Source organism: Monodon monoceros, unplaced genomic scaffold (genome assembly GCF_005190385.1).
Source record: "Monodon monoceros isolate NGI ecotype Baffin Bay Population unplaced genomic scaffold, NGI_Narwhal_1 Super_Scaffold_21, whole genome shotgun sequence".
Lineage (NCBI taxonomy): Eukaryota > Metazoa > Chordata > Mammalia > Artiodactyla > Monodontidae > Monodon > Monodon monoceros.
Window position 1 is genome coordinate 128,845,568 of NW_021703778.1, and position 12,911 is coordinate 128,858,478.

Consider the following 12,911-nt stretch of genomic DNA (forward strand, 5'->3'; position numbering starts at 1 on the left):
TTTTTTTTTTTTTTTTTTGCGGTACGCGGGCCTCTCACCGCCGCGGCCTCTCCCGCTGCAGAGCACAGGCTCCGGACGCGCAGGCTCAGCGGCCATGGCTCACGGGCCCAGCCACTCCGCAGCGTGCGGGACCCTCCCGGACCAGGGCACAAACCCGCGTCCCCCGCATCGGCAGGCGGACTCCCAACCACCGCGCCACCAGGGGAGCCCCACCAAATATATTTTTTACCATAACAATTTATAAAAGTGGGACTTCTGAAGCATGAACTCAGTTTTCTATCACAAGAATGCTATGTAAAATTTATATAAGGCTGTAGTTCTTAGATACAAAAAGATAACCAGTCAAAAGAAGATTTTCTATGCATTAACTCTTTAAGTATAGGTAAATGTGTGGAAAATTCATCTAGGGCAATGGCATTTTTTGCTTTATTTTATGGATCCCTGCAGCATTAGCATATGTTAAAACAGTTAACCTAAAATCCAGAGATACTTGATGGATTGCTACCTATTATGTATAAGTTGGTAAGCCTTGCTAAAGTAAATCTGTTATGTTAGCATGTAAACTTGTATAGAGTAAGGCTGGAGATCAGTTCTCTGAGGGAAAATGTCAAATTGTTCTATAGCTTCATGGTCTGTTGAGTTTCAGCTGTATTTAGTGTATTGATCCTTTTTCATTTTGAAACATTAGTTATCATCCTGAAAATTATATTTGCTCATAAACTTTATAGTTAGCATGGGCTAGAGACAGAGGTATTTCTGTGATTTTTTTCCTTTATGGACTATTTCTATAAAACTGGCTTGGGCACTATAATAAAACATATGTAATATCTGTTTCTTTTTTTAAAAAAGAAAAAATATGTTAAACTTTATTTTATACTTGGTACATTTAGAATCTGAGCTAGGTATATACTTCACATACATTATTTCATTTAATTCCCACCAGCCTAATGAAATAGATAGCATCAGTATCTCCATTTTACAGATGAAGAAACTGAGCTTTCAAGGTCATATGGCTAGTACAAAATAAACTGGGCTCAAACCATATTTCTAATGTCTGCCATCATTGTGCTATGGAACTGCATCCTTGTCATGTACATGTATAGAGATACTGAAAATGTTATAATGGTTACTGCTGGGTGGTAGGATTATGGATAGTTTTTACTTTTTTCTTCTTAACTTTTAAGTTTGAATTTTTCACAGTGAGTGTAAAGTACTGTTATTTTTATTTATGGTCATCAAAATGATATGTGTACATAGGTTCAAGTTAAATTAAGCTGAAAAGCTTAGATAAGCTAAGTAATGCCGCATTCCTCTCCTACCCATCTCAAAGGCTTCTACTTTCATAATTTGTCTTTCTGATATTTATCTTCACATTTCTAAATCATATGCTTATACTTCTCTCTTGATGCATCAATTATTAGACATTATTGGTTGAGTTCCTCTTCTGATAGATGAGGATTTACCTCTCTTTTAGTCTCCTTACTCTCTTTCTATTCTCTTATTACACAAAGAGCCTTACGTCCTTATGTGGTTATATGAACTAGTTGCTCTCCAGCAGCGCCAAACACCCTGTTGTCTGGAAACTTCCCTTCTTAAGCATCCCAGGAATTCACATTTCCTTTCTCATGTGTTAAATACCTTGTTTCCTATGTTATGCCATTTGTTTTAGATTTACACTCTTATTTTAGAAGAGCATATCCTCCAATATGAGGTAAAATTGTTGTTACTTTGCATGTTTGAAAATTTCTTTATTTTATCCTATTTGATTGATTGTTAGGCTGGTTATCTTCAAGGTTGGAAACTATCCTCTAGCTTCCACTGTTACTTACTGTTGAGAAAACAGATGCTATTTTATTTACAGTGCTTTGTGACTTTTTTCCCTCAGGAAGCCTTTTTTTTTTTTGTCTGAGTTACATACATAAATCGATTGATTGAACACTTAACATGAGGTCTACTCTCTTTAACAGATTTATAAGCATACAATACTTAGAGTATTGTTGTCTATAAGGTAGGAAGACTTAGGTATCACCTCTTTATCTCTAGGGTTCTAACATTATAGAATAATGTAACTTGGTGTGTATTTTCCCTTGTGCGGGGCACTCATTGTGCTCCTTCTGTATGGAGACTCATATCCTTCAGTTCTGGGAAATTTTCTAATATATTTTCTTTTATAATTTCCCTCTCCATTTTGTTATTTTCTGTGAAGTTTGTATTGATCCTCTAATTTTCTTATCTTCTCTGTCTAGTTAACCACTTTTTTCCTCTTTCCTATTATTTCCTCAGCTTACCTCCAACTTTCCTATTGAATATTTTTTTTCCTGCAATCATGGTTTTAATTTCCAAATTTTTCTTATTCTCTGATTGTCCCTACCTCATTTTATTCATTGGTATAATATATTCTTTTAACTTGGAAGAGATCTATTTTATTACCTGCTGCTTTCATGGTTACTTTTTTCTCCAAGTTCCTTGTTTTATTCGCTTGTTTATTTTAGAGGCTTACCTCAAAAGTCTGGTGACATGCCATATTCTAGAGTAAATGAAGCACAGCAGTGCTGCCTGAAAGCACTATGTAAGTAGGCTGGGCTTATGGATGGATGAGCTTCACAGCATGCTTGGGTGGCCCTCCAGCTTTTCATTGGAGGATTTCCAGTTATCAGCATCTATAGGTCTTTTCTCTTTGGCCATTCTGTTTCTCCAGCGTAGTATCTTCCAGTCTCCTATTAGAAGGTGTAAGTTTGGTTGCTGGAGTTCTAGAAGCTGGATGGAAGAAGGGAGCAGGGAATTTTCTTTCTGATTTTAGTCCCAAGCCTCCCATCTATCCTCACCATGCCTAGTATCCAAAGTCCTGAGCCTCTCTGGTTCAGCTTCTCCAAATAATATTGATAAATTTCCCATCTCCTCTAAGTATGAGAGTAACAACCAGAGACATCTAACTGCACGTATGCAAATTTTCAACCTACCTCCCCATTTTCTGCCCTGTTCTCCATCCATACTTTCTGTAGCACCTCGTACCTCTGGGTGTCCTGGACTTTGCCTGCTCTGTTGGCTTGCTTCTCATCAACGTTGCCTTTGTGCCTGGTGTCACCTTCCTCTCCACTGCTGAGTCAGTCATTGCTCCTCTGTTCATTTTCTGTCCTTGTATTTTGTCACTCAGGTTATAGATATCTGCTAGTTTCATTGAAGATGAGGTTTGTTTTTATTTCTCATTTTCCCTTGTTTTGGGCTGACTTCTGAGAGAAAGATGGAGCAAAAAGATTTTCACATAGCTATTTTAAACTGGATCATTATTTCTTTTATATAATTAGAGAAAAACAAAACTATTTTCTTTTTGAGAGGAAATCAAGTTATACTACTCATTAAGAAATTTAATATGGAAAGCAGCAATTATAACTAAAGGAAGCATTGGAATCACTAAAACAGTTTATAGGAGACTTGGTTGTTTTTGAAGGCAGAGAGAAGTTAAGAGCTAGCAATGGAAGCAGGCCCTGGTAAAGGTGGGAATGTCATCAAGAGCAGAGGTACGGGGTGGGATAGGGAGGGTGGAGGGGGACGCAAGAGGGAGGATACATGGGGATATATGTATATGTATAGCTGATTCACTTTGTTATACAGCAGAAACTAACACACCACTGTAAAGCAATTACATTCCAATAAAGATGTTTTTTAAAAAGAGAGAGAGAGCAGAGGTACAGACTTAGCTTTGATATAGAAATAAAGGAAGATGAAGATGCTCACACCCAGTGGAGTAAAGTTGATCATAGAGTTAATAATCTGCTACTTTAGTTTTTTGTTTTTTTTTTACTTTAGTATTTTTAAAGTAAATAAAAACACCAGGTATTTTAAACCTTACATGATAACTTTTCACATTATTATGCTGAATAAAAAAGTTGAAAGTATGTAGTGTTAACAAAAAAATATCTGCTTGGGGCTCCTTTTTAATTTTTTATTTGAAAAATACAAGTGTAAGCTGTTAGTAACTAGTGTCTCTACTGACTCTTCATACACTTCAGCCTACTTTGTAGCTTCTGCCTGTTCATTTTTGTTCAGTGGAATTTAGTCAATGAACAACCACAGCATGCTGTTGAATATAATTTTGGTATACCAAGTGATGATGTTTCTTTCAAATTTAGATTTTCAAATATTTTTTCCCTGTGGATTTTAAATTATTACGTACCAGTGAGCTCACTAAATCAAAATAATAAGTATAATCGCCCGATGCTATTCATTGTTTAGTAATGGGGTACTTTATATGGCAAGCCTGTGCCATTAGTTCACACTTTTAAGCACTTCCCAATTATATTGGCCTCTGCAGATGCTTGTTTCTAAACCCTACTGCTATGAAAATGGATTCACATAGCTCTAAACATTTACTTGACTGTTGGGATTGTTAATGTTCCTCTGATATAATCAGAAGCTTAATCACGACCAGAATGTTGAGTACAACTGATTTTCTCAGTCTCAAAATTCAACTTTCATTTGTAAAATATTTGAGATTATAGAATCCCTCCCCCCAATTCTGGGCTTAAATCTTTTTCCATCTAAGAATAGTTAAGTAGTTTCTACCTATGACCAATCATTACTATTAGTCTTAATAAAACTTTATTTACATTATAAATTCTAGTATAGCTAGCCAATTTCATAGGAAAGGCATTGCCCTATAGAACTTTATCTGCTTGTTTTTTGAAATTATCAAGAAGAATAGGGCTTTCCTGGTGGCGCAGTGGTTGAGAGTCCGCCTGCCGATGCAGGGGACGCGGGTTCGTGCCCCGGTCCGGGAGGATCCCACATGCCGCGGAGCATCTAGGCCCGTGAGCCATGGCCGGTGAGCCTGCGCGTCCGGAGCCTATGCTCCGCAGCGGGAGAGGCCACAGCGGTGAGAGGCCCGCGTACCACACACACACACAAAAAGAATATAAGGAAGTGTATGTGTGTATAAAATAACAAATTTTTGTCCAATTCCAAATTTTCTACAAACTGCCTAGACTGATAGTGAAGTTGACCAAATATTTAAATGAGTTGACAAAAATTGCGTTGGGAATTCTTGCATGACATTCCTACTATTCAGTGGTGATTATTTATTTAATAAATTCTTAACAGCTTTTATAACTTAAAACTGTTCATATTTTCAATCAATAGGAAAGAAAACAGAGAGAAGGAGGGTAGTGGTCATCAAACACCAGCTCATAGGTTTCTCATCTCTTAACAAAGAATTTCCTGGTCTGCTGTGAAATTAAAAAATAAGGGGAGGAGAGATTGACATAAGATGTACCTCAAAACCGGAAATTGTTCACATTTCAGACATATATTTTGGCTGAGAGGATGCTTAGCTTTTTTGATTCACATCGAAACTAGCTGTGGGAAAGGAACTCAGATTCTTGACTCCATGGCACTATGGAATTATTAGCATAAGGTAAAGTAGTTTATTTAAGTGGGAACAAAATATCTTGGAACTGCCTTCCAACATTTCTAATAGTTTGTTTTTAATGTATAAATTATCCTTTTTCATCTTTTCATCTTATGTATAATTGGCGCTTGATATATAATCTATACAATGTTAATGACAAACGATTAATGATCTTTTTCTTCCTTAGATATATCCAGAAAGTGCCCAGAAGAAACATTCTACCGGAAAAACTGAAAGAGCAGTATTTATAACACTGGAATTTGTGGACAGTTGGTTAAAATGGCAGAAAATAGTGAAAGTAATAGTAAAAATGTAGATGTAAGGCCCAAAACTAGTCGGAGTCGAAGTGCTGACAGAAAGGATGGTTATGTATGGAGTGGAAAGAAGTTATCTTGGTCAAAAAAGAGTGAAAGTTGTTCAGATGCTGAAACAGTGAGTGCTATAGAGAAAACTGAAGTTCCTTTAAGGAGCCAAGAAAGGAAGCACAGCTGTTCATCTATCGAGTTGGATTTAGATCATTCCTGTGGGCATAGATTTTTAGGCCGATCTCTTAAACAGAAACTGCAAGATGCTGTGGGGCAGTGTTTTCCAATAAAGAATTGTAGTAGTCGGCACTCTTCAGGGCTTCCGTCTAAAAGAAAAATTCATATCAGTGAACTCATGTTAGATAAGTGTCCTTTCCCACCTCGATCAGATTTAGCCTTTAGGTGGCATTTTATTAAACGACACACTGCTCCTATAAGTCCCAAATCAGATGAATGGGTAAGCACAGACTTGTCTCAGACTGAATTGAGGGATGGTCAACTAAAACAACGAAGAAACATGGAAGAGGTCAACTGCTTCTCACATACCAGTGTTCAGCCCTGTGTCATAACCAATAACGATTCTTCGGGTAGAGGTGGTCCTGGGACTGGCTCTATAATGAACCTGGCTTCAAATAACAGTATAGAAGATAGTGATATGGATTCAGATGATGAAATTATAACACTTTGCACAAGTTCCAGGAAAAGAAACAAACCCAAATGGGAAATTGATGAAGAAACCCTGCAACTGGAAACACCTCCTAAGTACCATACCCAGATTGATTATGTCCACTGTCTTGTACCAGACCTCCTTCAGATCAATAATAATCCATGTTACTGGGGCGTTATGGATAAATATGCAGCTGAAGCTCTACTAGAAGGAAAACCAGAGGGTACCTTTTTACTGCGAGATTCAGCACAGGAAGACTATTTATTCTCCGTTAGTTTTAGACGCTATAGTCGTTCTCTTCATGCTAGAATTGAACAGTGGAATCACAACTTTAGCTTTGATGCACATGATCCTTGTGTCTTCCATTCTCCTGACATAACTGGGCTCCTAGAGCATTATAAGGACCCGAGTGCCTGTATGTTCTTTGAACCACTTTTATCCACTCCTTTAATTCGGACTTTCCCCTTTCCCCTGCAGCATATATGCAGAACAGTTATTTGTAACTGTACAACTTATGATGGCATTGATGCCCTTCCAATTCCTTCTTCCATGAAATTATATCTGAAAGAATATCACTATAAATCAAAAGTTAGAGTACTCAGGATTGATGCACCAGAACAGCGATGCTAGGAAAAGGGTAGGAACACGGGAGTGATTATATACATATTTTCATTTAATATTGTATTTTTCTTATTATGCCACTTTGAATTTTTCTACAGGGGCAGTTAAAGTCCAAAATAAACTTATGCCCTAAATTTTACTTCCAGATCAGTTTATTTTTCTTAGGATACAATAATTGTTTAACAATAATAATTGTTTAATAATTGTTACACACTAGGAGTTAATGGATATTTTTGACTAGGTGTTTGGTTTTTGTTTTTACCATGTAGATTGTATACTTAATTTTTTTCTTTTCTTAACTGTAATTTGCATATGATCCAGGGATATTTGAAGTTTGGTAGGCATTGCAAACACAGTTAAATAATCTGTATTTCATACTTTTCTTTAAAAGTAATCCTGTCCTTTCTTACATATAAAATGCTTTGTTAACCTATGCCATTGGCATTCCTATACATAAGATACAGTTTCCCCATCATCCTTTTCATTTGGTTTAAAAGTCTTCAGTAAAGCTGAGTGTGTTGTAATTTACAATCCATACTAATGTAATTGACTTCTATAATTTACTAATAGGGATGTTAAAGGTTAGCAAAATGGCTTAAACTTTATGTGTTTTAATTTTAAATATTAACTGTAAAGCAGAATTACTAAATTTGATTAATCAGGTCGGTAAGAATCAAATGAGGACATGATATTTTGGGGGTGAATTTATTCTTCTATAATGTGGCATGGTCATTTATTATTCCTTGAGTAGATCTTTCTCTCAAACTAGGAAGAGTTACCATCTTCAGAACATAAGTATTGTTCCTTTCTCACTGGAAGCTTTAAAAATAATGATAACACTATTAGTAACTAGTAGTTACTAAAGTAATAAAGCAACTAAGGTTTTTCTGTATTTACTTATGAACTGTTGCTTCTGCTTAGCTCTGTTTTAGAAACTCTGAGCCTGTTAGTTTGGAGAGATGCCACAGTTTATATAAACAGCCACAAATTTCCATTGGTAACCAAAGAGAACTAGGTAGTTTTTCATTATTTTGAATTGAGCTTGAATAAAGATTCAAGAAGTAAACGTGGAGCTCAGTATTCAGGGAGCTTAATATTGGTTTTGATCTTCAGGTTCCAGATAATTATTCCTGTTTTCAGAACTAACATGTCTTTAGTATGGCTTGGCTTCAAAAAGGAAACATTTTGAGAGCTACGTGGCTTATGCCATACTGAACAATACTGGGCACCAGGCGTAATATTTTGAATTTAACATCCCCAGAACGGGGAAGTATTTTTAGAAATGTTATATAATAAGATAGATGGAATGATAGCCTACTCTTCTTTTTTAAAGAATCAGTGAATAATAAATATCCTAGACAGTTATTCCTTCTGGTGAGTTGTCTACCCCTTTGTACAAGTTGGCATTTTTAATATCATAGTAACTGATTTCTTGATGCTAGTTTAGCTCTAGTAGGAAGCTGCTTCTACATGTATTGAAAGAAATTTGACTCAGATTTCCACGTTAGAATAGATGTTTCTTAAGTATCATTGCTTTTATGTTGAAGTAGCATTTCCCTTTCCTGCAGTTCTGCTGATAACATAAAGATGGCATTTAAAAATAATTGCTTTAAAATAACTTTTTAGCAATTATCACAAAATTAAAATCTGTTACCATTGTCTTCTAGCATATTTTTTTCTCAGTGATCTCAAGATTGTCTTGGTTCCAGTGAGGGTTAGCTACTAAAATGGCACCTCTCTTAGCAGTGATGAGGCTCGGGATATCAACACCAGTGTCAGGATAAATATCTCTTCTAAAGATGATATTTCCCTTTTACAAAAGTGGGACAGTCTCATACTACCTCATCTTTATTGTGGCGCTTTTGTAGATCACTGAGAAGCTTATCTTATTTACCAATATAGCACTTCCTAAATGTCCATCTTTGGTGAAAGAAAATTAATAGTATGGTAAGACTCTACCCATAATTATAGTTTTTTATCAGAATTTGATATTGAGACTTTCTGTTTCTATGAAACAATATTGTTTTAAATATTTTTCTTTTAAAAATAACTTTTTATCAATACAGAAAAACCTAAGGAATGACTAGCTAGTGAATATTCTGTTAAAAGGTAATTTTATAAAGAAAAATATTACATTGTCTTTTATAATGGTAAAAATTAGTATTTATATGAAAATCAAGATCTAAGTAGCCTTTCGTATATTCAGACTGGTTGCTTGTGATATATTTTCTCTGGCTTTCTTATTTTTTCACCTTCAAGGTATTGATAGCTGTTAACATTTTCAAAATACTGCCATTTATATAGCCTTGAAGTAGGTGATCTAATAAATGAGAGCAGGAAGGAGACTCATATACGCTGAAACGGTTTGTATTTTTTCCTTTGGTATTTGCTACAGAAAAGAAATCGGGAAAGTAGAAATGTAAGATTTGAGAAAGGAATTGTTTACCATGAAGGAAAAAGAAGAGTAATAATAAATTTTTTAAAGCGTGAAGGGATTGGAATTTAGAAAGGTTTAACCCTTTCTCAGTAACTTGTGGACACATTTGGAAGAGTATTCAGTATTCAGAAACTTAACTCATTAAAAATGTAATTACTGAAATTATGTATAAGTAAATGAGTATAAGTTTTGAAAGGAACAATGTGGGGAGATACAAATATATCAGGTTGGCCAAAAAGTTCGTTCGGGTTTTTCCGTATATGAAAATCCCGAACGAACTTTTTGGCCAACCCAATAAATTTTGTAAGTTGGACATGGTGAGCGTTTGAAAAGTGTAAATTGCAGGGTTGAGAAAGCATTCAGCATGGTGGGAATGTGTGGCACTTATTGGTGAGAGAGGATGGGGCTAAAAGAAACAAAATATTAAAATTAAGACCTTAGGCATTACCTCAGGGGAAAGCCTTGATAGTGAAAGGGGACTACTTGATCACTAATAGCTAGTCTGGACCAGACACTTAAATGTGCTTTGGGAATCATCCTGCCCTAACCAGGAAATAAACTTGACTTTTCTATTTCTCTCTGAAGCTTTCAGGAATACCCCCAAGCCCCCCTCTCCTTTTTTAAGCTACAGCATCTTGATTCATACTGTAATTCCTGAAACATGCTGAATGGATTTTTTAGGTTCCTTGAGCATTTTTGTATGAAGAATCATATCTGATCTTTCTATAACCATGCCATTCACTTAAATAATTCACAGAGGGAAGGGTTTAATTTAAAGGAAGACCTAATAGGAAGAAGATTAAAGGAAGCTTTTAGTCAGTCTGTGGCTAGATTTATTGATTTGGTGATCAGACCTGTGTTCCTTCCTGAATGTCAGCTAATGGCAAACTGTGGTCAAAAAAATGGCTTTCAGCTAAAAGTTTTGACTTCTTATTGTAAATAATATAAAGAATGTCTAAGTCATTAGAAATCCTTTTTAGAAAAGTAGAGCAAATGTGGCAAATAGGACTCATATCATTATACAAATTACATTTCTTTTTATAAGAAAAACACAAACCATTATCATTTATTCATGAGCCAAAGCCATTAGGAAGATAAATCAAGTTATCAGCTTCCTGTCTGTCTGAAGTTTGGATCATTTCATAGATCCATGTAATAGAGAGCTTCCTTCCTATGAAACAAAAGCCTTGAGACCTAACTCTTACAAATGTACTCTTAGTTTGCATTAAAAGTCTTTTTTGTCACTTTTAGCTATAATCAGAGTCAAATACGTTATATATTGATTTTGGTAGAGCAAATTTCACAGGAAGTGGACTTAATTATATAACATTCCTGGAGATAACACAAGGGAAACGGTGTTTAAATGTAAAATAGATTGTGTGTTAGGTAATTTAATGCCCAAATGAATAAAAGATTTTAAGTCAAGCAGATTATTGTTTCTACTTTGGAAGAAAATCTTTACAATCTTAGTTTTACATAATCAGTTTTACATCCATTTTTATTTCTAAAGAATGAACAGAAAGCACAAGAGGTTTTTCTTTTTTAATGGTCTACTAGAAATGAGCAACACTACAAGAGTCTGTCTATACTATTCTTAACACATTAGATATTGGAGACAAAATGGAGGTAACTTTTGGAAATGGTTTGGCTTCTAAATAGAAATGTAGACTAAATAGAATAGTAGACTAATGGATATAACCCAATGGAAAGGAATTTAAGGCACATGACTCCTGTTTCAAATAAAGCCGGTCTTTTTTATTTACTTTTTAATTTTGAATAGATTACTCAATCCTAAATCTTTACTTTCATTTCCTAGCACATAAAATATAGATAATAATATTTGTGTCTTGACTTCCTGAAGGTTAATTCTTCAGTTAAGAGGTGACCCTTGGAGCATACTTGAAAATAATTTCTGTACAGCTGTTAAGTACTAATGTGATGATAGGTTTTCAACGTATTCCCTTAGTGGACCCTGCAGATTCACATTCACTTCTTTTAGCCTGTAATAGGCTTTCTTGACTTGATTTGACAATAAAGATAATGGTACAATTTGAATTTATGGTTTAGACTCTGCAATTAGATGAACAGTTGCAATTTCCTCCTACCCTTAATAAGGTTTGTGTGAAATTGATGTTCGCCTAAGTTATTTTAAAAGTTGATTACATTTGCAGGAAGTAAAGATAATCACTTTTGCCATGGTTATAATCAAATCTAAGCTTTCAGACTTGAGAGTGTAAAACTCAAGGAGATTTACTTAAAGTATGCTGACTTTGCTAGAATTGGATAAATTCTGTATAAACCAAGTACGCACTCGATATATACTTGAATATACAGAGTTTAAGTGGTAACTTCACAAAGCTATTAGTACTCTTATCAGGCTTGTATCCACCCCTTACCCAAAAAGAAGTAGAGTGTTCCCATTTTTATTTCTAATCCTGAAGTTGAATGTTTCTTCTTGGATGTGAGTTCAAATAAATTGATCTGAATAAATTTTCGTTTCTTATTAATTAAAACTTCATATATAAAATCCAAAAGCTTTGTAGTTTTAAAAACATTGTACTGTATGTTACCTGGCACATTCAACTTTATATATGAGAAATTTTAAAATCTGTATTACACATTTTCCTTTCAGTTTTTTGTGTCATTTTGGGTCTTCCAGAAACATGTCAAGGTGTGCAAGAGATTTATTGGAGGGGGATGGACACCTATGAAGAATAAATGAGAATGGGACTTCCCTGGCAGTCCAGGGGTTAAGACTCTGGGCTTACACACACATACACACACACACACAAAGAATAAAGGGGAAGAGAGCAGGAGAAGGTGGGGAAATCATACCAAACTGCATGTCTGACATCTGTGAAAGAAACTGAAGGAAGCATTGGGTAGGGTGGGCAATGTAGTTCTAAAAATGCTAGGCGAGGATGTAGTTCCCAACAGGTTACCTGTAGGAGCCCACATGGGACAGGAATGGCCTACCTCTAGAACTCCCGCCATGCTCGGTTATTGACTGGGAACATGGGAAAAGCTGGAGGTTGTTGGTCACTCTAATGCACGTGACCAGGAGTAGAATGAGACACAACGTGGGCACAAATTTTTTTTGACCATAAACTCAGTAATGAAAATTTTGTGTGCAACATTTAAAAATCAGAATTAATGCAAAACAAAAGGCCCTATGATGAGCAAGATATCAAAAACTTAAATATAGCACTATTTTGCTGACTTACTGTTGCTTCAGGCTTCCTATGGCACTGCTTCTCGTGCCACAAGGCACTGCTGATTCACTGCCTCCCATTAGGGCAGGGTAGGTAGTTCACACTAGTGGTAATATTTTCCATAGACCACTGCCCCTAACCAAAAACATGTCTTCTCCAGGCTTAGGTATTTGAAGTTTCTCTGTTGCTCATTTTTCAGAACGAGAATTATGTGTGCTGTGGAGTAAACCCAAACAAGTCGTTTAAGAAGTTTATATAAAATGCC

General features: G+C 35.5%; 1 protein-coding gene across 1 annotated transcript in view; it reads left to right on the forward strand.

Moving 5' to 3' along the window:
- SOCS4 (suppressor of cytokine signaling 4) overlaps nt 1-12,096 on the forward strand; it is a 19,293-nt gene extending 7,197 nt beyond the window's left edge. The window contains exon 2 of the mRNA XM_029238935.1: nt 5,592-12,096. Coding sequence (XP_029094768.1) covers nt 5,684-7,006 — 1,323 coding nt within the window. The 5' untranslated portion in view covers nt 5,592-5,683 and the 3' untranslated portion in view covers nt 7,007-12,096. The remainder of the gene's footprint in view (nt 1-5,591) is intronic.
- Nucleotides 12,097-12,911: the final 815 nt, after the last annotated feature.